The 24,721-nt window shown below is 42.2% G+C and overlaps 1 protein-coding gene across 1 annotated transcript in view; it reads right to left on the reverse strand.

Moving 5' to 3' along the window:
- The window catches only part of IL17REL (interleukin 17 receptor E like), a 747,013-nt gene extending 731,946 nt beyond the window's left edge, over positions 1-15,067 (reverse strand). Inside the window, exon 1 of the mRNA XM_069629260.1 lies at positions 14,861-15,067. Coding sequence (XP_069485361.1) covers positions 14,861-14,962 — 102 coding nt within the window. The 5' untranslated portion in view covers positions 14,963-15,067. The remainder of the gene's footprint in view (positions 1-14,860) is intronic.
- Positions 15,068-24,721: the final 9,654 nt, after the last annotated feature.

Here is a 24,721-nt window from a genome sequence, read left to right on the forward strand (position 1 = left end):
AAATTCATGGCCAATACACTGACAATAAATGTGTATGCATGTTTATGTATGTATTTATTTATTGTGCTATGGTTTAGCATACATCTTCCACAGTTAACAAAAACAATAAATACAATTATACACTGATGAGACCACCTGTGGCAAAGCTTACTGTATGTAATGGAAAACATGGCATGGTAAAAGGTGGGTTTACTAGGTGTTTGGTAGATCATAGTGATGCACAGATCGCCATACAAACACTGTATCTACCACCCATGAGGTTTCTAAACAATACTTGCACACAGAAGGAAAGTCCTGTGCTGGTTATTTTGGCCCTCCCTGCTCATATAGAGCAATTGTTAGGACCCAAAGAATGGTCCAGTGGCGAGCCAGTGGTAAAGAGCGAGGTGTGCGACAAACGTCCTAGCATAACTTTGTGGATCACAGCAAAAGTGTCTCAATAGGTTGTGTACCTCGGTGAGTCAGTGGATAATTCAGCTTTGCTGCCAGAGCCAGATAAGTCTTTTTCAACACAGAAAATGTTCACAGCTACTACCTTAGATGCATTCAAAGTGGTCATAGTGACTGCTTCCATGTTGTTAACTATAGTAGGTCACTGTTATACTACAAGACAATCGGATTCACAGTGTTATGTGCAAGTAAAATCCACATACTACACCAGTGGACAACACAGGGATTCTCAAAGCATTATGCTCACCACTTAACACCATTTTGTTAGACTGGATTTCTAAACTCTGGCCTGATAGACAGATTTTTAGGAGGCCGACCTAGTTATAATGAAGAGGGTAACTCTGAGAGCCTAGCCAAACCAATAAGGGTATCATTGAGACTGGTCAAGGCTGAATCTCTGGAGGGGGGAGTGTGATACGGGGTCCACAATGAGTCCAACACAGTGAGCAATAAAGGATTGCACTTAGACAGGTAAGTATAAAAATGCTCTATTTTTTACTTACCAAATACACACACTATGAGCAATCACTAATAATAGGTCGGAATATCACACAATACTAAATAGTGAAATACAAAATTTGTATTTATTTATTGATTTGGTTGAGAATCTCAACCTTTCAATATAAAAGACAAAACAGAGAACATTCAAATTCATTAACAATCCTTAATAAACAAAATAAAACCAAATAAAATAAAAACAAATTAAACAATTAAATGATAACTCACAACATTTCTAAAATTTTAAAATTTAAAATAGATATCAAAATAGGAATCAAACAAGACAAACCACTAAAGAAATACATTATCAAGGCAAGGTAATGATTGACGATTCATTATAGTATACAATTTACCCTTTAACAGGTTTAAATGTTCATTCCCTGGTTGGAATCATCAAGTCTAAGTTCATTCAAGAAATGTATTGTCGCATAACCAATTGGTTTGGAGTATACATGAAATATATATTTCCAGAGGTCTTTAGCCTCCATGTTTTGCTTATGCCCAAAGAATGCTTTAAAATAATTAGTTCTTCTTTCCACTAACTTGGGGCATTTTGTTATGATATGTACAAGGGATTCAGTTTCAACATTACAAAAACGACATAAAACTTTTGCATTGGGATCCTTGCCCCGTTTTGCTGTAACTAATCTGACATGCCATAAATTGAATCTCAGACGCAACAACCCTGTACGATGCGAAACACTAGGTGATTTCAATAGATACGCTTCAGTAGTACCATAGGCCTTGAGCCCAAATGGGTTCTGTTTAAAATGTTGATATTTATTGCACAGTTCCCTGGTTTCTATCCAGTCTATTTCCCACATTTTGGCCTGGCTTTATTTGGATTTTGACACAGCAGATTAACTGATATATTTGCTTCCTGTAGGAATTTTTTTGCCTGGTTGTCCCACTTCAAAATGAATTAATCTTTAGATGCTTGTATATAATTGGCTGGATGTATAAGTAAGCCATTCTGATGGTCTTCAAAAATACATTTCCTATACAATGTACAAACTTTCCACTTGTATAAAGCATAAATGGATATCAACCCTAGTACGTGTCTTATCATAGCTGTCGGAGTAGATACTGGAAGATTTAACAGTGTCCTCCAAATAGTGAAATACATATATACAATCACAGTGAACTAGTGCAAAACATTCAGTTCACCCACCACAGCTGGAAGAGAAGGTAATTAACCACACTAACAGTCTACAGGAATATCAGCCCTAACTTGTAAAGTTGATCCCTAAATTGTATGCGGTCTTGTGCCCAAAGGTACACAAAGATTCCCATAGATTTAGGAAGTGGGAAAAAGTTATGGGGAGGGTCCTGTGGATGTGAAGGTTCCAAAAGTCAGAAGAAGATATATTCTGGTAAGACTGTTCGCATCTTTTGGAGTGCTTTCGGCAACAAGTATTTCCAAGGCAAAACAGTTGTAAAACAATTCAACAGTTATTAAATGTTTAAAAGGGCAGAGATACGGGAGCAGGTAAGTACCAATGTAACTTACCCCCAAACTCTGATTATTCACCAGACTTGCAGGTGGCTGGAGGGTTTCCTAAGCTAGGTTTTCCCACCATTGGCTCCTGTCAAAGAAGCCCAGGAGCTGCGGGTGCAAGAAGAGTTCTGGCCGTGTCTAGGAGTTGTGTTCAACCTCTCCTCGTGGAACAATGCAGCAGGCACTGGTGCAGGACTCTTCAGGATGGTCAACCAGATGTCGGAAAGCTTTTTCAGGGACGGTCACCAATGTAGAGTGACAGGAGGGGACACAGATGTTGCAGTCCAAGACAGTCCTCTATCTTGAGCGCTGTCGATGCTGGGACAACAATGTTTGTCAGGAAGGATTCTTGCAGGACAAGCTGCCGACCCTTTCAGTTCCAAGCCGAAATAAAGAACGACAACTCTTCTACCAGGGTAGCACAAATTGGAGTTAGTCAGTCCACTGGGTGGTGCAGGAATGCTTCTAAAGACTCTGAGTCAATAGGCACTAAGAAGAAGTTGAGACTATTTGTTCCCACCACTGCTATGGGTCGAAGCACAAATGATGGTATTCTAAGATCACTAGCCAGGAATGGTCCATGGGTCTTCCGAAGTCTTCATGGCTATTCAGGGCACTTGACTTCTCACAGGATCTCTTAAGAATGACCGCAGGACTCCTCTTATGGAAAAAACAAGCCAGCTCATAAACTCAACCCAGCCTATAAAGATCTACCCCTCACACACACCGCAGCAGCAGTGGTCTAATCAGGGATCACTGTTGGTGAAACGTATCCATATACTCCAGACATACAGAAACCAGTTTGTGTATTGACCAGCCAGTCCCATTCCTCTCCCTTGCCTCCAACACACAAGCCCTGCACATGCCCACAGAAAGCATAGCTTTTCCAGGCAATTGCATGCCCCTGTAAGGGTTTCCTGAACTGAGAAGGCAGGAATAAAGCAAAAAGACAAGATGGCCAAAAAAAAAAAAAACCTTGTCACACGGCCATGTTAGGACACTAGCCACAGTTAGTAGCCAAACACAGTAAACATGAGGGAGCTAAAATAAAATACAGTAAAAATAGTGAAGAAGAATCTGCTCCCACCAGCTTATCTTTATGCACATGTGAAGGTAACCAAAGAATCCTCTCAGTGTATTCTAGGGTGATACTAAAGTGTCCCCATTGCACTGCATTGGAAGATGTTGTGTGCAATTGTACAACTTACCCACACTTGATAACATGTCAAAAGACCAAGCAAACATAGTTTCCCAGTACTGACAGTCTGAAGGACTCATCAGTTTCCCCATAACATCTTAGAAAAATGCCAGTGGAGTGAAGCAGAAGGCTTCATTTGACTGCATAAATTCAGGACAAAGTGAAAAAACAAAAGCAAAAAGTGTATTCTGTGGGGTCCATAGAATATGGAGGAAAAGTTGTTTCAAGAGGGAAAAGTGCATGTCCCCTTAAGGAAGAATATTTTCCTTCACAAGACTTTGAAAACGTATGCTGAATCATTGCTAAAACTTCATCTGGAGTATCAGGGAAGTGATTTCACTATGTACATGACAACATGATAAATCTGAGAATTCCACCAATACAATGTTGTATGACTGTTGCTATGACTGTTGCTTTCTGACGGGCATTGTCTCAAAGTTAAACCAAATGTACAGCTACATTATCTCTCATCAGATAATTTCTCCCTGCCAGTAATTTAATGTATAATGTTTTCCACGTCACAGACTAACAATCAAACTGAAAGTAAAGAAAATCATGACCCAGTTTTGTTGAAGTCAGACATGTAGAATAGATTCTCTGAGACCGGCAACAACACATGGAAGTATCACAAAGGGAATACTTCCTCCAGGTAAGAACAGTTACAGGGAGAGGTGACACTGAATTTCAATGGTGACACCACATTTTAGCTAGGGCTTTACATTTCCACAAGGATAAGAGATTGATCCCAGTACTGAGCAAGAGTGTGAGACTCAGTCTGAATCTAGTAGATGGCAATACTGTTCATTTGCATAACAGATGCCAGCTAAAAATTAATTCGAACTTGATGCCGTACAACATGGATTTTACTCCATATCACAGTCATGGACTGAATTGTTGTGGGCCATAAGACTAACATATACTAATCTACCGTATCCATTTAACTTATAACATATTCCCTGTTAACATTTGTTGTGTATACATTTTGGTGCAGATTGATAACTGAATGTTCATGTGTGCTGTGATAAGTTAATTTGAAAATGCAGGAAGAATAAACATGAAAAGTAGATCTGTTTTGCTGTCTTGATCTGACTTGAAATGAGCCCAATGTTAAGTTTGCAAAATAGGAATGCAGTGAAAGGGAAATGCAACTCTCTCATCTGTTTTGCTGCCATTCCAAGCAGCTCAGAATATGTGCTTGAGGATGATTGACAAAGGGAGGTGGTTCTGATGGAATGATGTTACTGTAAGAGGCAGGCATTTCTATATTTTATGAAAGGAAGATTTACATTATGGGCAGTTTTAGTTCAGAGGGTTTAAATAGCACAGTGCAGGAGGGCTGCCCCTCTCTTTCTCTGGCGCCTGGGCTGGCAGTTGTCTCAGAAGAGTTTGCAGTCTCAGGTACTCTAATCTTTGACTGATCCTGAGAGAAGCATGTCGCAGAAAAAGGCGGAAAGGCTGGCAAAGAACTTTGTGGGTTCTTTCCAAGCACAAAGGGAGTGAACCAGATAAAGAATTCTTCTGTCCGGCAACTAGACTGGGGTCATTGGCTGCCAAGAACACATGCACAATCAACTAATGTTCTTGTTGAGTTCAGTTAATTGAGGTGCGCAGGAGTGAATGATTTGTGATCAGATAGTGAGGGCGGGTAATTCATTTGTTTAGGTGCTGCACTGTACATTTCAAATGTAGACAGCTGTGTTCCTGTTTCTCCCTTAATGCAATAAAATTTAGATGTGACAGAAGCTTATACTCTGCCAAGATTAGTTGCAAAGGTCAAGGTAAATATTGGCAGAACGCTATGCATTGTCGCAATAAGAATATTTTGAAACCCACTGCAGGAACGGCAAAGTTTTATACAGAAGAGCATTTTGAAGCCCATCATTCATCGCGGGGAAAGTATCTGCAAATTAGTTGTGCTTATTATGCTCCCTTTACGTCTTTGTAACACAGGTTTAACATGTCATGTGGCTATCTTGCATTGCACATGTCACTCTGTATTTTGCATATTTTTAACTTCTGATAATTAATCCAAGAAACAGATAGAGCACCACACACCGTGGGTAATAATAAGCAGCGCTCAGATACCTGAGGGTTCGTAGCGCTATATAAATGCCAAATTATTATTATTATAAAATAGCCTCAATCTGCTTATTCAGTGTTCAGGTTTCCTGGGTTGGCATACAGATTGATGCAGAGCGGGTGGCAAATTCATTTTACTGCAGGTGGTAATTCATTTTTATCACATGTGGTAAAACAATAAAACAAACATCACTCTTAAGTGAATTCTTCTCTGAGGCTGAGTGAATGATAATATTTCATGTAAATGGTAAATGTATTCTAGATACAATCTAAAAGGGCATAATGTGGGATTGTAAATACAAGACTGCATAAAATCATCAGTTAGAGTGCACAAAATCCATTCTTTGCTTACCGTTAGTGACCCTGTTATAAGGACAATTGTTAGGTGGTACTCTGAAATTAGGCTCACCACTATTTCACGCTATACCAAAAATACCACAAACAAAAAAAAAGCCAAAAATACCTGTAACAACTTTGGTGCGTTGGCCGGGATATGGTAAAGTAATTACTAGGCATGGCCTTGTATCAAACACATAACCATATTGTGCACTCATTCTCTGAGTTAGAGTTGTGAGGTAGTGCAGTGCTGTGTGTACATTTGACTTTTGTTATAGCGTTATTGGCATTAGTACCACCATATCTCAGATTCAGGCTGAATTTCCTGAATGATCAGATTAACTCCCGGCAAAAATCTATGCTTACGCAACCTGGTCATCTGAAAATATGATAACATGGAAACATAGGATTAGCCCTGAAGAGGAATCTCAAGGTATTTTTGATTACGGAAGTATTGTGCAACCATGCCTTCTTAGACTGTTCCAAGCGTCGGAACGCAAGTAAGAAAAAGATTGCATCATTACACTGTGAACAAAACTTTGGTGTCTGCTATACAGATCCAAAAAGCTGCAAAGGAAAGACTGTGAGGTAATTAGCAAGTTGCAAGATGATTAAGATGTAAAACAGAAATGGTTGCTCCAAATGGAAGAAAATGAGGAATTAGTCCCGCAATTGCAGGCCAAATGTAACTGACTCAGAGAGATAAACAATTTGATGAAAGTGGGCAAGAATTAATCCATTTAAAAACAGAATTAGATGATGTAAGACAGGACAAAGAGGTCACAAATTCAGGATAAGGAATTCCGCACCATGGAGGTCTGACATAAGAACATGTCAGACCTGCCATGCTCCACCTTCAACTTGCTCAAAATGCAATTTCAACAGTGTGAGGGACTGTAAATTTGTAATTAAGTTGAGACCCCATCATTCATAGTAGCTACAGTCGTTCTTAAAATATACCACAATGGCAGGGGGCTTGGTAATCACCATCATTGTCATGGGATCAGCACACAAGGTGTTAATCACCAAAATAGCCTTTTTCATTAGGTTCAAAACTGTCATTATGTACCTGGTTTGAACATATCACCACATTGCCACCTTCAGAAGAATACTGCAAAAACCTTGTCATGTTTCTCGTAATAGAATATTGATGGTAAGGCAATAATAGAATCAATTAAGTCCGCTGGAAAGACCAGTTTACTCTTAAATTCACAATTTGATTTAAGGCTTTCTTCATCACCAAATGATTCAAGGGATCACTTAAACGACACTTGCTCCTGAATAATAGGTGTATGCCCAAATTATCTAGACATTTGAATGCCACTTTTTCAGGCATCTCATCCACCATTTCCAGGCACCCATAACTGACTCATTGTTCAATCTAATGAACTGCTTCTGCCATGTCTTCTAATACATTACTTCTGACTCCTGTTGTATTATGTTAAGATGAAACCATGGCCTTCAATTGTATTTTGCATGTTGCCACTGTTATCTACAAATGAAGCATTGAGAAGTGAGTGGTACTACATGTAGCATTCTCATAAGTAACAATACATAATTTAGAAAGGTCCCTGTTTTTTAGATCTGGCTATAGGATACGTTAGTTCACTGCCTGGCTTTTTGAATATCTATATTAGAGGGACCTTGGTGCCTCTCAAATTCTCCTTGATGCACAATGATTGCATCACAATGAAAGGTATTTTAATGTGGAAGTCCTTCTGTAGCTGCAAGTAGATCTGTTTGTGAGAGATTTGTTTTATGATGTTAAAATAATGTTTGAATCCATTTTGCTTGGTAAATTGGTGTTTTTTTCACTTTTTTGGTACATTACGGTGTGGTTAAACAGTATTACAATATTTCAATCCATAACATTCAATCAAAGCAATATTTTTCCAGGGTTCCAACATATGCCTCATACATATGTATTTGCCAAATGAAAACATATTCCAAATGAAAACGTGTGCCTTTTACAGTTATCTCCAGCAGCTGACACAGCAGATCCAGATTGTAGTCCTACTTGTATGTTGCTCTCTGTCATGGCTATTTGTTTTAGAAAACTGGTCTCCCTACATTGAACTGTCCCAAATATGTCCAACTACTCAAATATCCATGTTGTTTTACTGAAGTGTGATTATTTCTTTGTCACAAAGAAATGATTACCTCTGGTTGACACTATACATCAGTTATATGGCTATTACAAAATTGGCAAAATTCCTTCTAACAACATGTATGAGCAATTTAACTCCTCAGTCCAAATAAGGGTGACGTTGTCTGACATACCTTTATAATTATCTACTCTTGAAGGAAATTGAGGACTGCAGTGTACATTACAATACATGTACCAGAACAATATTTGTTGATTCTGGTCTTAACAAGTCTGTCAATGAATAAAGAGCACATGTACCCAAGTCAAGATAATGTTGTTTGCAAACAAGGGTCTGTCTCTACTCCTAATTCATAATTTGATTAAAGCACATGTCCTCAATGTGCCATTTAAAAAATATATATATTTATATTTTCAGGTAAACCGTTTAGAGACTAACGTGCCAATCCATGTTTCCATGGCAAGAGCAGTAGGGCAGACCAGTTGACAATGAGCTTAAGTGAATTTGAGCAGAGGGAATCTCTGGGTGCTTTAGTAGTTTCAAGAGAACCAGTTCATGTCACAGTAAAGAGAGCAGACCAGCAGCATAGAGTAATATTACCTGAGCTCTATGTGATGGTACAGCACATCTCGATATGTGAATAGAATTAGAGCTGTTAGATATGATAATATGCAATTAAGCTCACGAGGATCCCCAGTCCATCTTCACATCCCTATTTTATTTTTGTGATTGGATCCTGCCATAAAGCAGCATACTACAACCCCAGACCCAGTTTACAGAGTAGCCCAGGCTTTTAAAACATTTCTGATCCTATCCACACAAGTGGCATTTTGCTCAGTTGGTAGGGTGCTACAAGCCTCTTCTCTGTGTTGCATATCCCGTTTATATTTCTCAGCTGGTCTAGCATGAGACCGAGGTAGAGCATTGTCTCATTGCTTTTGTGATCATAGAGGGCACACGCAAAGCAGCTGCCCATTTTAAGCGAGAGTTGGGCACCGCTACTGCATTCTTCACACATTTCCCTAATACATCTAACCAACTTGTGTAAAATGTGTGAATGTAAGAGCACAAGTTAGTCAACACCTCATGTACTTCAGAGAGACAGCCCAACAGGGCTGTAGTGTAAATAGCTTTTCATGGGTGAGGCAGAACCTTCCCTGGCTCCAAGAGCCCCCGTTTGGGGACCAGCTCACACCTTGTCCATTTTCTAATCCCTGATAGCCTCTACCTCCCATTGGAAAGACAGCCCATTAAATCAGGATTAATAAAGCATGGCTGTTTTTGCCCTGGACCCATTGTTTAGCTGTCACACAACTAAATAAAAATCCCCGAGACCATTTGCTAGAAAGAGATACAGCAAATTCATGATTGCAGTCTCATTGGACAGTCCATAAAATACCCCATCAAACCCTGTCTGCCACTATCAGCACCCTGTTCTTCACCACCCTGCAGCCGTTGCACCTTCCGCCCACTTTTTCCACCAATGTGCTGCACATTTTCTAGGTATCCATACTCCATACTCGATCCTTTCGGCTCTTTGTTTTATGGTGAAGAATCACCTGCAGGGTAGCAGCATCATTCTGATGCCAAAAGCCTTGTGGTACGTCAACATCCATGGTAGTGGAGGGTGCATTTGAAATTTTGACCATGTGAGAGGAGTATGACTCTTGAGGGAGACACTAGGGATGACCGCTGGGGTCAAAATGAGCAGAGATTCTGGTCTTTCCCCTGACTAATGCCTGACACACACATTCTTGCCCTGCTCAATTTAGCCATGCCCTGACAGGCAGATTTCCCAGCAGGTCACTGAACACAGCACCAGCGCATGAGAGAGTGAGTTCTGAGGTCATCTCTCAGACTGCCAACCAGCATGTTAAGCAATGCAAAATGTGTTACTGCGGCCTCACATTTCAAGTAGCCCTTTCACTGAACCAGAAACTGTAGCTTGTGATGAGTGCCTTGAGAATTCCCTCTGATCTGTCAACTCACAAGTGCTTGTTTTTTCACATGAAATACAATGTATCGATGCAAGAGAGATGAAAAGAGAGACAGAGAAAAAGAAAGAGAGGGGGAGAGAGAGGGATTACTTGGGCAGAGTGAGCTGGTGAAATGGGACCTGTATTCAATAGGCCAGTGATGGGCATGCAGAGTTGTAGTTTTGATTTTTCCTTTTAAAACGTACTCCCCACACTCCTTACTAACCATCTCCACTCTAAGATATCATAACACCACACAGATGGCCACCACAAGCCTAGAGGTTAGCACATCAATACTAACCAAGCAAGGACTAAGCTCTCTATAGCCTTGTCGCATCCCCCCATATCAGGGCTAACCAGGTCCAAAGTGCTGTAGTCTATTAGATATTGGGCTCTTCCCACCTGATAACATACATGCAGGTTTCTCTGCCAAATCCTTAGAAATCAGATTGCCATTCAGGAACTGGGTACTTCAGACTTGCACCCATCAACACCACAGGTTTCAGATCTGCCTTTCCCACTGTCCAACTAATGAGCCCTACTCTGCTGTTTTTTCAAAAAGCTGAGATCAGCCAGGCCACAAGGCCACCAATAGTGGAAGGCGGGTGCTATACAAGACCACTTGCATTACATTAAATCAGGATCAAGTCCCATCAGCTGCACATCTGTCAGCAGCCACAAGTGAGAAGTGAGTACCTACTACAAGATGAACTGCTCTGCCTTTGATCAAATAGTATGAAACAGATCTTTTAAACAAGTGGTTAGACAGAATCACCTGCAGTACCCTTTGGGAACACTACAGGTAATTAGGACTACAAGTGTAAGCACAATTTCACCTTTGGTACAAGCTTGTACTACAAAGTAAAGTGGTAGCGATAGCTGAGCAGCCAGTCTTATCTCAAGAGTTTTAAAAGTGAGCAGTAGAATAAGTTACAAAAAGGACCAACCAATACAGTGATTCAACTTACCCATTGTTTCTTAGTAAAAGAATATACATTTAGTTACTCAATCATTTGTAAAACATTACCCTAGCACAATCAGCTCAATATCACACGCTAATACACCACAAAAACACAACTGGTAAGTAACTGAACAAGTTTAGCTCAAAAATGAAGTAGGAGCAAAATGGCACTTCAAATACTTAGAAAATGGAGGAAAATACAAGGTTATAAGAATCGACGGCCCAAATACATTCATAGGCAGGGCAAAGGGTTTCAGTTAAATACAACCAGCAATTCTTCACAATAGGCTTAGGCCAAAGTCAATGGTTCAGAGTCTCTTGTACATGATAGCACAGTTCAGGTATGTAACGGTTAAGCCTTTGCCACAGATTTTTAAAGGATTTGGCTAGGCGAAAAGTTTGACGAATGTTAAGGGAAGGACAAGCCTTCGTAGTTGAGGAAAGTTTCACGCACTTTCTCGATGGCCGAAAAGATTTCCGGACCACGTTTGCACAGTACCTTTTAAATGAAGAAAGCTGAAGCTGACGCAGTTGTTCCTGGCAGTTTGAGCAGATCTCTCTGTTCATGAGCTTCAGTCGTGGGGACAAGAAGGAGGACGTTGGGAGGTTCCTGTACTGTCCAGGGAAGAGGCCAAAGGCTGTAGCAAGATGTTGGTTTAAGATGTGAGTGCCTTAAAGTCCCCCTGGTTTCCTTCCCTCTGGCTATCCGGTTTACAACAGCACTCTGAAGAAAATTCGACCAGAATAGAATGGTGTCCAGGTGGCTTGCAAGTTGGTTGTTCCCACCAAACCCAAGGGAAGAAGTTAACCTTGAATGGCTTCTCTGTCGTCGGAGTTTCAGGCAATTCAGACCTGCAGCTGGGCTTCACTGGTCATCCAGTAGTTGCAGCAGTCCTCTTCCTTCCTCTCCTCTTCGGTTCTTTCGTTCCAGTGGTCGACTCTGCTTTCCAAGTCCCAGAGACCTGCTTTTAAAGAGTTTTCCCTCATGCATTCCAGCCTGGCTGTCACTCACACAGGAGGGTGGCTGTCCTTGCCAGACAGCCAGCCGGCCAATCATGCCAGAGTGCCTTCAGGTCTCCTAGGAGACTAAGCACAGGGAGTATCGGGCACCTCCCTCACATCCTGTCCACACTAGACACCCTGGCGCCAGAGCAGGGTTTCAGCACTGAAGCCCGCCAAAGGCCAATGAACAAAGGGACCAAACCTGGTTTAGCGCAGAGACAAGGGGCCTCATTGCGAGTAGGGCGGTAATGGATACCAGGCACCATTAAGGAGACCGGTGCCGGTAATCCCTTACCACCCTACTACGAGGTTCCTTAGCGGGTCCCTCCTTTAACGCCTGGTCTGACCAGGCGTTAGGGACAGGACCCGTTAAGGGACTTCAGAGCTAATAACGGTACCGCAAATTGCGGTACCGTTATTAGCTACTTCCCCATTCCCATTGAGCCCTATGGGCGCTCAAATGGGAATGGGGAATGGCTTTTTCGATGGGGACTTAACAGTCCCGCAAAGGTCGGACTACACCGTAAGTCCCCATTGAACGAGACCGGTGCTGGTACCGTTATTGGAGGCAGTCATGTCGCAAATAGCGCCATGACAACCTCCAATCTCAGAATGAGGCCGAAACACAAGAAGGACTTTTCCTAAAAGAAATGGCAAAAAAAGATGACCGGAGTCTGTTTTTACAGATAGGTCGTGGGTGCCATATTGAAAAACATGGCTGACCCGATTTTTGGCTACCGTTGTTAGCCGTAGGGAAAAATCACAGTAGTTGATCTAAACCACTGCCACCAGCCATTTAAAATAGGAAAAGTTAACATTTTACTGTTCCATGGGTGTTTTGGTTCAGGGGAAGCTAAGCAACCTCTCCAGCACTCTATAGGAAGATACGGTGAGCTGGGTCAGTAAATTTAAAAAGACTAGTAAAGCCAATTTAACTTTACATGCTCTGGGAGACGGCAGTCAGTCCCAGAGAAGGTATTTAAACCTTGGGGAGTCTGAAAGACATCCCTGTGCCACTGCACTGAAGGTGCTGTGTGGCACACAGAAAAAGATGCCACTGGAGTCGTTTTAAAACTCCATAAGCAAAGAACACAAAAGTAAAACACAATGAAAATGAAAAAGTTCAAAGCCGCAAAATATAGCAAAAGTGCTGGAGGGCTCTAAGGTAAAGGGATTTTAACACTTGTTCGATACATCTCCCTTACACAAGTGCACAGCCAGTCCTGGGTGCTCTGGAGCTCAGTGGTCTGCTCATTTCTGAGGAGGATGTGGCTTTCCCAATACCTGAGGGAATTAGACCTGCTTTAGAATTGGAAAAAATAAAAACATTTAAGACATTTCTTCTTTACGGAGTTGATAATGGGTTAACTTGCCTTGGTTCTTCTTAGGCCATTGCACTACCTACTAAAGTCTCCACACTCTGGTTCCTTTCATTGCTGCAATGCATTGAGACACACCTTATTGCATTTTTGGCTCAATGAGATTGGTTACACAGGCTGTTCCTCGAAAGCTACAAGGCATGCACTGTGAGCTTCACGTGTTCCCTTGGAAACAGTTGCTGTTGACGTGTAGGCTGTGGGATGCAGTTTGCCCTTTGGATGTACACGATTAGATGATTATGGATTATGGATGCTATTTGTTGGTAGATGATTCGATGCCTCTATTATAAAGATGTAATGTTTTTAACATATGTATGTGGGAATCCAACATTAATATAGCAGGTCTGGCTTTGTAGATGTACGGGGTATGATGACTTTGTAAAACTCCCACAAGTCAAACGACAGCATGTCCTTTACACTGGCGAAGCCAGCCCTTTTGGCTTTGTCAATGTGTGTTTGTTGCTTTGTGAACACAGCGTGGATTGTGCTTTACAATAAGTGAAAGCTTTGATTTAAACATCTCGTTTTCATCGAATTGTTTATTGTGTGCTGTAAATCGAAAATGCCACGCTTCATGCAGACCAGTAAGGCTGCCTTAGCAGAAGTGATCTCCAGGTGACAATGAAAGCATCCTGTGTAATGCTTAGCCAATTGTGCAGTTGTGGTGTATGCGAAAGTGCGAAAATAAGACAGCAGAGTCAAGTGAGCAAAATGTAAGGTTTCATCATGGGACGTTTAAAAGTCCGTCATCTCGGATATGCTGCGTGCAGCACCGCAATGTGGACTATGCCCCGGCGAAATATCACTCCATAATGTTATCTGACAGGCGTTGCAGACTGCGTCTCTACTATAACAGGGAATCCAGTTCTTGCGATATTATTCTACAACGTTTCATTTACGAGCAATATTGTTAGTGCGAGTATTCGGAAAATGACGTCACTACATCGTCAATACATCGCCACAGTGCACCAAACCCAAAAGAATTAAGTGCTCACACGCGGGTTCATTACTTATTAACAACCCGCCCGTGGACAGTGTGGAAATAATTTCGTGTTCATTGTATCACTTTGCAGTGCAGCAAGATGCACATACCGCATTTCGCGGTCGTTTTCATATGCACAATCGCACCCATACGCTGTGCTGTGTGTTACGACGTCTATCTATGTAGGCACGGATCTTCTGTGTGCATGGCGAAATATGTATTAAATGGGTACTCTGCTTCTGAGAGGTCCAAGTTATATGGTTGGAACAATACATTCACATAACGACCCCAATCAACATATACAAAAACAGAGAGCGTGAGTTAAAACCCATAGACATCGTTGCAACTCCTGACGTCATAGATGCTTAAAGCACGCCAATCAGTATTCAGACTTACCTGAGAACAAGTCAGTCCACACTCATCAATTCTGGCGATTTTCTGACAGTCGCCCATTCCTAATAGTAGTACAAGAAGACACTGTAGAGCGTGCACTGGCATCTTCAGTTCCGAGGTAAACAAGGAGCAGCCTGTACAAATCGTATGCCTGCTTACGCTGCCCGGCAACTCTCTCTTTCTCGCGCTGAAAGTCCGTCCACTAATGCTGCTTTTTTATGGTGCATGCTGAACGCGACATAGCGCCCCGCCCCTAGAGTACGTGCATCATGCAGTTTGGTGTATAGGGGAAGTACTTTGACATTTTACTCGAGATCGCCTCGTGCTTTAAACACTGTCCATTGTACTTCGTGTTCATGAAGTTGCTTAACCAATCATTCCCTTTGCATTATTTCTGCATGTGAAAACCGGCAGAGAAAGAACCGCATATTTCAGTAAAGTGTCTTCGTTTTGTTGCTGCACATGTAGCCTATCAATGATGACGTATTTTACAAAAGTCACGTTTGTAGAACGAGAAAGGGGTCGCAAAAATGAATCGCTGAAAACAGTTCCTTCTTTACTAACGCAAAAGACACGTGTCCGCTCGGGCTGAACACGTTTAAGGGAAACAGTGCCTACTTTGGCAAGATCATTATTTGATGAAGCAAAGCAATGGTTACGGCAACATTAAGCAAGTGCCGACTAAGAAACAGGTATGTGTACATGCATTAGATATGTGGAGTGGAACTATATTTTGGCATTTCCCTTGACATATGTCCTGATATATTTGGATTCATTTGTTTTTCACTAGCTGCACTGGAACAAGATATGAGATGATATGGCATTTATAACGCGTCTATACAAACATTTTTCAAGGCGCAACAAGGAGAGGGAGGCGGAAAAGAGGGAAGACAGAGACAACGATCTTACTAGGCCAAGTGACATTGAGATTGCGCATGTGCATGGGAAGGGGGAAAAGCAATAAATAAAAAGTGCAGCCAGTTGGTGGCAAGTGCAGACATAGGGTGTCAAGTGCTGGCGGGGACTGTGGGTTAAAAAAAAAAAAACAGTCCCTTTGTCCGGGGGATGCCAGGGGGGCAGTGCAGGTGTGCAACTGGCAGGGGAGGGGACCTGGGCCCGAGATCAGAGGGTAGCCAGGTGACCAGTGCAGTTTCAGTTTCAGTCAGGAGTTCATCAGGGAGAGGAGGAGAGAAAGCAGAAGCAAAGAGGAAGGTCTTGAGGTGCTTCCGGAACTGGAGATGGTTCTCCTCCTTAGGGAGTTGGAGGCATGAGTGGGAAGAGCTTGAGAAGGAAGATATTTAGGAAGAGAGAATTGAAGGTATTGAGGCCCCAGGCCCGAGAAGGACTTGTTGGCATTGGTGAAATTATGTTGCGCTATACCAGAAACTGTGGGTAAATGGTGTTACACAGCAGCCCCTTCAATAGTGTCCAGTTCTTTAGTGATCTGCGCACGTGTAGCACAATACAAGCTATATTAGACAAGTGGTAAACAATTCTAATAAACCCAAATAGAGCATAGTGCAGTAGTCTTCAAACTTGTTTATGCTGAGCCCCCCTAGACTCGTGATGATGGTGATGACTGGAAGAAGGGGTGGTAGATGGGTGGTCTGTGTAGGAAGTCCATGTCACCAAAAGAGCCGACAAAGCGAGTGAAAGCTCTTTTTCTTCTCCCCTTGCTTCAGAAGAAGACACCAACCCCAAGGTAAGGAAAGGACTTTGACCTTGTTTGATCCCAGTGCTGCCCTTTTATCAACAGCTCCCAATCCCTACCCCTACCTAAAACTCCATCCCCTCCCATTCACACCTCAAGAACATCTCTCTGCTCGCCATCCTGGGACGTGGTTGAATCTGCTGGGGGTCACGAGAAAGAGAAAAGCACTCTTTACTCACCCACCCAGGCCAGCTTTTTCCAGGCAGCCGGTGAAATGCAGAAACATTGGGCAATTTCCTGATTACCTGTTCTCCTGGCGTCCAGCATTGCTCGACAATCTACTTAGGCCTAAAGGATCACAGACAATTAAGTTAAGGGGTGCAGTAACACATACAATACTGGGAAAGTTTGAAATGTATCACACTTAGATGGATTGTTGGGGTAGGAAATGTATCACACTTAAATGGACAGTTGGTTGTAGGAAATGTATTGCACATAGATGGATTGTTGAAGGTATGAAATGCATTGCAAGTAGATTGACTGTTGGGGGCAGGAAATGTGTCACAGTTCGATGGATTGTTAGGTGTAGGACATTTATTACACTTAGATGAATTGTTGGGGTAGGAAATATGTTTCAGTTAGATGGATTGTTGGGGAAGGAAATGTGAGGCTACATACTAACTGGACTAAAATCCCACCACTCTGCATAATCACCCTCAGACTGTGAACCAAACACAATCATCCCTTCACCACACCACAAACCACAAGCACTTCACAACAACCAATATGAGACCAAACCATGCACAATCATACCGCAACACAATATGACGGCTACCAACCAAAAAGGCACCTATGCTCAGTGATTGGTTTCTCTTGGTCTCCTCCCTCTCATTCCCATTAACGAAACCACACAACCCTCCTTCCATTGCATATCCACCAGAGTGCCTAGAGAACACACAAGTGGCAACAATGCGTGCTACAAGACCCCCATAATATTAACATAACATAGCAGATTTTTGCCACTAACAGACTTTGCCACTGTAAGGTTTTGTCACAGTGAGAATATGCCACTGTGTAATATTGCCATTATGTCGTTTTTCCACTGTGAGATTGTGCCACTGTGTGATTTTGCGACTGTGTAGTTTTTATGACTATGCAATTTTGCCATTGTGTCATTTTTTCCACAGTGATATTTTGCCTCTGTGAGACTCTGCCACTGTGAGGCTTTGCCTCTGTGTAATATTTGCCACTGTGCTGTTACCACTATGAGGCTTTACCACTGTGCAGGTTTACTATTCTGAGTGTTGCCACTGTATACTATTACCACTAATATCTTTCCACTGTGAAATGTTTCCACCATCAGACTTTGCCACTGTAAGGTTTGCCACTCTAAGATTTTGTTACTGTGAGAGTTTGCTACTGTGGGAGTTTGCCTCTGTGGGACTCTGCCTCTGTGGGTTTTACCACTGTCAGGTTTTGCATCTGTGTATTGTGCCTCTGTGGGATTCTGCCGCTGTTGGGCTCTACAGCTGTGGGGCTTTGCCATTATGAGATGTTGCCACTGTGTAGCTTTAACATGTTAAGATGTTGCCATGGTGATATTCTGCTACTATTAGACTTTGTCGCTGTACGTTTTGCCACTGTGAGAATGTTCAACTGTGAGATGATGTCACTGTGTAGCTGTACTACTTTGAGATATTGCCAATGTAAGGTTTTCTCACAGTGAGAATTAGCCACTATGAGATTTTACGGTATTACCCAAATTGTTCGAACACAATTGTTCGAATTACCGAATTGACCGAAAGTCGAGGGTCCGAATTGACCTTTGCACAATTGACCGCACATATATATATAAATATATATATATATTGGTTTGGTAATATATATATATATGTATATATATATATTCATATATATATGACAGGGCGTTGCGGGGGGTTTCCCCCCGCATATATGTAACAATTGACCTTCACAATTCGGTCAATTGTGCAAAGGTCAATTGTAATTCGAACAATTGTAGTTCGAACAATTCGTATACATCCGATTTTACCACTGCCACTGTGTGATTATGCCACTATCGGATGCTCCCATTGTAAGGTTTTGGCACTATGAAGTTTTACCTCTGTAACATTTTGCCACTTTGAGACTCTGCCACTCTGAGACTTTGCCAGAGTGAGGTTTTGCCTCTGTATAATTGTTTCAAGTATGAGATGTTGCCACTGTGATGCTTTGTGACTGTGTGGTTTTACAACTGTGAGATTTTGCCACTGTAAGATAAAGCCACTGTGTAATTTTACAACTGTGAGATTTTGCCCCTGTGTAGTTTTTGCCCCTGTGATATGTTGTCACTGTGAGATTTTGTGACTATCAGACTTTGCCACTGAAAGGTTTTGCCACTGTGAGGTTTTGCTACTGTGATATTTTGATACTGTGAGTGTTTGCCTCTGTGGGACACTGGCACTGAGGGATTTGCCACTGTGGAGCTTTGCTTCTATGTAATTTGCCACTGCAATATTTTATTTTTCCACTGTGAGATTGTGCGACTATCAGACTTCGGCACTGTTTGATTCTGCCGCTGTGAGACTCTTCTTCTATTAGACTCTACTACTGTGAGGCTTTGCCTCTGTGTAATTGTTGCGACTGTGAGATGTTGCCACAGTAAGGCTTTGCCACTCTGAGATGTTGCCACAGTAAGGCTTTGCCGGTGTGCACTTTTACAACTGTGAGAATTTGACATTGTGTACTTTTACCAATGTGAGATTTTTCCACGGTCAGATGTTGCCACTATCAGACTTTGTCACTGTAAGAGATTGCCACTGTGAGGTTTTGCTACTGTGAGAGTTTTCTTCTGTGAGGTTCCGCTACTGTGAGAATTTGATACAGTGAGAGTTTGCCTCTGTGGGACTCTGCCACTGTGGGATTTGCCACGGTGTGATTTTGCCACTGTGTAGTTTTTACAACTGTGATATTTTGTTATTGTGTTGTTTTTTTCCACTGTGACATTTTGCCTCTGTGAGACTCTACCACTGTGAGGCTTTGCCTCTGTGTAATATTTGCTAATGTGGTATGTTGCCACTGTGAGGCTTTACCACTGTGCAGGTTTACTACTCTGAGAGTTTGCCACTGTATACTATTACCACTAAGATTTTTCCACTGTGAAATGTTTCCACTATCAGACTTTGCCACTCTAAGATTTTTCCACTCTGAGGTTTTGTTACTGTGAGAGTTTGCTACTGTGGGACTTTGCCTCTGTGGCACTCTGCCACTGTGGGTTTTACCACTGTTGGGTTTTGCATCTGTGTAATTTTGCCACTGTGGGATTCTGCCACTGTTGGGCTCACAGATGTGGGGCTTTGCCAATATGAGATTTTGCCAATGTGTAGCTTTAACACGTTAAGATTTTGCCATTGTGATATTTTGCTACTATTAGACTTTGTCCCTGTATGTTTTGCCACTATGAGATTTTGCCACTGTGTAGCTGTATTACTGTGAGATATTGCCACTGTAAGGTTTTCCCACAGGGAAAATGTGTCACTCTGAGTTTTTGCCACTGCCACTATCAGATCTTCCCATTGTAAGGTTTTGTCACTGTAAATGTGTATCTCTGTAACATTTTGCCACTTTGAGACTCTGCCACTCTGAGACTTTGCCAGAGTGAGTTTTTGCCTCTGTATAAGTGTTGCAAGTGTGAGATTAAGCCACTCTGATGCTTTGCCACTGTGTAGTTTAACAACTCTGAGATGTTGCCACTGTGTAGTTTTTGCCACAGTGATATTTTGCCACTGTGAGATTTTGCAACTTTCAGACTTTGCCACTGTAAGGTTTTCCCACTGAGAAGTGTTGCCATTATGAGAATATGCCTCTGTTAGACTCTGCTACTGTGAGGCTTTGCCTCTGTCTAATTTTTGCCACAGTGAGATGTGGCCACTGTAATGTTTTGCCACTGTGCGGCTTTGCCACTGTGCAGTTTTACAACTGTGAGATTTAGAGATTGTGTACTTTTACCACTGTGAGATTTTTCCACTGTGAAATCTTGCCTCTATCAGAGTTTGCCACTGTAAGCATTTGCTACTGTGAGGCTTTGCTACTGTGATATTTTGATACTGTGAGAGGTGAAAGTTTGCTTCTGTGGGACTCTGCCGTTATGGGCTTTGCCACTGTGGGGCATTGCCTCTGTGTAATTTTTCCACAGTGATATTTTGCCAATGTGAGATTGTGCGACTATAAGACTTTGCAACTGCAAGGGTTTGACACTGAAGATTTGCCACTGTGAGAATTTGCCACTGTGAGACGCTTCCTTGGTTAGACTCTGCTACTGTGAGGCTTTGACTCTGTGTTGTTCTTTTGCCACTGTGAGATGTTGCCACAGTAAAGCTTTGCCACTTTGAGGCTTTGCCACTGTGCAGCTTTGCAACTGTGAGATTTTGAGATTGTGTACTTTTACCACTGTGATAGTTTTCCACTGTGAGAGTTTGTCTCTTTCAGACTTTGACAATGTAAGAGTTTGCCACTGCGAGGTTTCGCTACTGTGAGAGATTGCTACTGTGAGGTTATGCTACTGTGAGAGTTTGATATTGTGAGAGTTTGCCTCTGTGGGACTCTGCCACTATGGGGTTTGCCACTGTGGGGCATTGCCTATGTGTAATTTTGCAGCTGTGAGATTTTGCCACTGTGGAATTCTGGCAATGTTGGGCTCTATGGCTGTGGGGCTTTTCCAATATGAGACATTGCCACTGTGTAGCTTTAGCAGTGTAATATTTGCCATTGTGGCATGTTGCTACTATCCGACTTTGACACTGTAAGGTTTTGCCAATGTGATAATTTGCCACTGTGAGAATGTGCCACTGTGTAGCTTTGCTACAGTGAGATTTTGGCACTATCAGAGTTTGCCACTGTTAGGTTTTGCCACAGTGAGAATTTTCCACTGTGCGATTTAGCCACTTTCAGAATTACAATTGCAAGGTTTTGCCACTGTGAAGTTTTGCCACTGTGAAGGTTTGCCACTTTGTGACTCTGCTACTGTGAGGCATTGCCACTGTGCATGTTTACCACTGTGAGATGTTGCCACTGTGAGGCTTTTCCATTGTGTAGTTTTACGACTGTGAGATGTTTCCCCTATGTAGTTATTTCACTGTGTGAATTGGCTGCTGTGAGATTTTGCCGCTATCAGACTGTACCACTGTATGGTTTTGCCACTGTGAAGTTTTGCACAGTGAGAATTTAACACTGTGAAAATGTGCCACTATGAGACACTGCCTCTGTGTAATTTCTGCCAATGTAAGGTGTTGCCACGTTGAGGCTTTGCCACAGTGCAGTTTTACGACTGTGAGATTTTGAGACTGTGTACTTTTTCCACTGTGAGCTTTTGCCACTATCAGACTTTGACACTGCAAGATTTTGCCACTGTAAGGTTTTGCTACTGTGGGAGTGTGCTACTGTGAGAGTTTGGTCTGTGGGACTCTGTCGCTGTGGGCTTTGCCACTGTGGGGCTTCGCTGCTGTGTAATTTTGCCACTGTTAGATTTTGCCATTGTGAGGTTTTGCTACTGTGAGAGATTGCTACTGTGAGGTTATGCTACTGTTAGAGTTTGCTACTGTAAGAGTTTGCCTCTGTGGGACTCTGCAGCTATAGGCTTTGCCACTGTGGGGCATTGCCTCTGTGTAATTTTGCAGCTGAGAGATTTTGCCACTATGGGATTCTGCCGATGTTGGGCTCTGCGGCTGTGGGGCTTTTCAATATGAGATTTTGCCACTGTGCAGCTTTAGCAGTGTAATATTTTGCCATTGTGACATGGTGCTACTATCCGACTTTGCCACTGTAAGGTTTTTCCATTGTGATAATTAGCCACTGTGATAATGTGCCACTGTGTAGCTTTGCTACTGTGAGAATTTGCCACTGTACACTTTAGCCACTGCCAGATGTTAGCATTGCAAGGTTTTGCCACTGGGAAGGTTTGCCACTGTGAAGGTTTGCCACTTTGTGACTCTGCAACTGTGAGGCGTTGCGACTGTGCAAGTTTACCACTGTGAGATTTTGCCACTGTGAGGCTTTTCCATTGTGTAGTTTTACGACTGTGAGATGTTTCCCCTATGTAGTATTTCACTGTGTGATTTTGCAGCTGTGAGATTTTGCCACTGGGGGACTCTGCCGATGTTGGGCTCTGCGGCTGTGGGGCTTTTCCAATATACAATGTTGTCACTGTGTAGCTTTAGCAGTGTACTATTTTGCCATTGTGATATGTTGCTACTATCCGACTTTGCCATTGTAAGGTTTTTCCAATGTGATGATTTGCCACTGTGCGATTTAGCCACTGCCAGCTTTTACCATTGCAAGGTTTTGCCAGTGTGAAGTTTTGCCAGTGTGAAGTTTTGCCACTTTATGACTCTGCCATTGTGAGACGTTTCCACTGTGCATGTTTACCACTGTGAGATTTTGCCACTGTGAGGCTTTTCCATTGTCTAGTTTTACGACTGTGAGATGTTTCCCCTATGTAGTTATTTCACTGTGCAATTTTGCCACTGTGAGATTTAGCCACTATCAGACTGTACCACTGTATGAATTTGCCACTGTGAAGTTTTGCCACTGTGAGAATTTGCCACTGTGAGAATTTGCCACTGTGAGATGCTGCATATGTGTAATTTCTGCCAATGTAAGGCTTTGCCACTTTGAGGCTTTGCCACTGTGCAGTTTTTCGACTGTGAGATTTTGAGACTGTGTACTTTTTCCACTGTGAGCTTTTGCCACTATCAGACGTTGACACTGCAAGATTTTGCCACTGTAAGGTTTTGCTACTGTGGGAGCATGCTACTGTGAGAGTTTGGTCTGTGGGACTCTGTCGCTGTGGGCTTTGCCATTGTAGGGCTTCACCTCTGTGTAATTTTGCCACTGTGAGGTTTTGCTAATGTGCGAGTTTGCGCTGTTGGGGTCTGTGGCCATGGCGCTGTGCCGCTGTGTAGTTTCACCATTGAGATTTTGCCACTGTGAGGCTTGGCTTCAGTGAGATTGTTATACCGTTAGATTGTCCTGCTGTGAGATTGTATCACTTTGAGTTTTACTATTGTGAATCCTTTGCACTGTGATATTTTTCACTGTGAGACTTTGCCACAGTGAGACTTTGCCTCCATCAGACTATGCCGCTGTAAGACTTTGTCACTAGGAAATTTTGTCACTTGAGATTTTGCCACTCTAAGATGTTGCCGCTGTGAGATTGGGGCCAATGTGTGTCTCTGCCACTGTGAGGCTTTGCCACTGTGTCATTGTTGTCACTGTGAGATTTTGTCACTTTTGGGCTTCGTCACTATGTATTTTCTTTTGTATTATAACATTCTTGGTTTGTTACAAACATCCTTGTTTCAATTAAATCATATCTCATATCACAGTAAGAGAGAAATCTCAAACTCAGTGGCCTATGAGGTTACATACATTTCACATTCAATTCAAACACTCCTCTCAAAAATGTTATGAGGCAGAAACTTGCTGTGAAATTTTCCCGTAAGAGAAAAGACCAAATTTCTTCTGCATCTTCGGATTGTCTGTCCGCAATCAAATTACCCATGTGCTTAGTTCTAAGCTTAGTTAGCCCATGACAAAACAATGTGATATGAGTCTATTTCATCTTGTGTTTAGCACAAGATCTGCATCACATAGTAAAAACTTGGTTGTAGATCGGCAACATTTGTTTTGTAGGAAACAGATTCAGTCTGAAGCGCCTAAACTGATTTCTATACCACAGCTTGAGAAACTTTCATAAGTATTTCAGGATAAATCCATGAGTCTTATTTTCATTTTTCAAAGCGGTTAACAGGCTGCAAGCGTTTTTTTCCTCTTGGGTTTTTGATCAGTTATCCTGCTACCACTTCCATTTAACCTTCGCAGGGTTATTGATCAGGACATCCACATCAGTTTGCAAATGATCCAAATATCGACGACAACTATTACTTAATTGGTCGTGCAAGACATTTCTACCATTCTTCAGATCTTTCCCCAAAATTTGATAGGGCCCTTCTGGCTGCAGCATCACACATTTGCAGTACAGGGCCAGGATCTTCCATATCGTCTTAGCCTATAAAGAGATCAAACCCAGCTCATATCTAATCACTGAAGTTGGAATTAGATTCAAAAGCTTCGGTATTTTTCTCCAAAAACAGCCCTCCAGTGAAGGCCAGAGTTCTCAAAGTTTTAGAGGAAAACCTTTAGCTCCATATATTAACGAA

Source organism: Ambystoma mexicanum, chromosome 12 (genome assembly GCF_040938575.1).
Source record: "Ambystoma mexicanum isolate Mex_15411 chromosome 12, UKY_AmexF1_1, whole genome shotgun sequence".
Lineage (NCBI taxonomy): Eukaryota > Metazoa > Chordata > Amphibia > Caudata > Ambystomatidae > Ambystoma > Ambystoma mexicanum.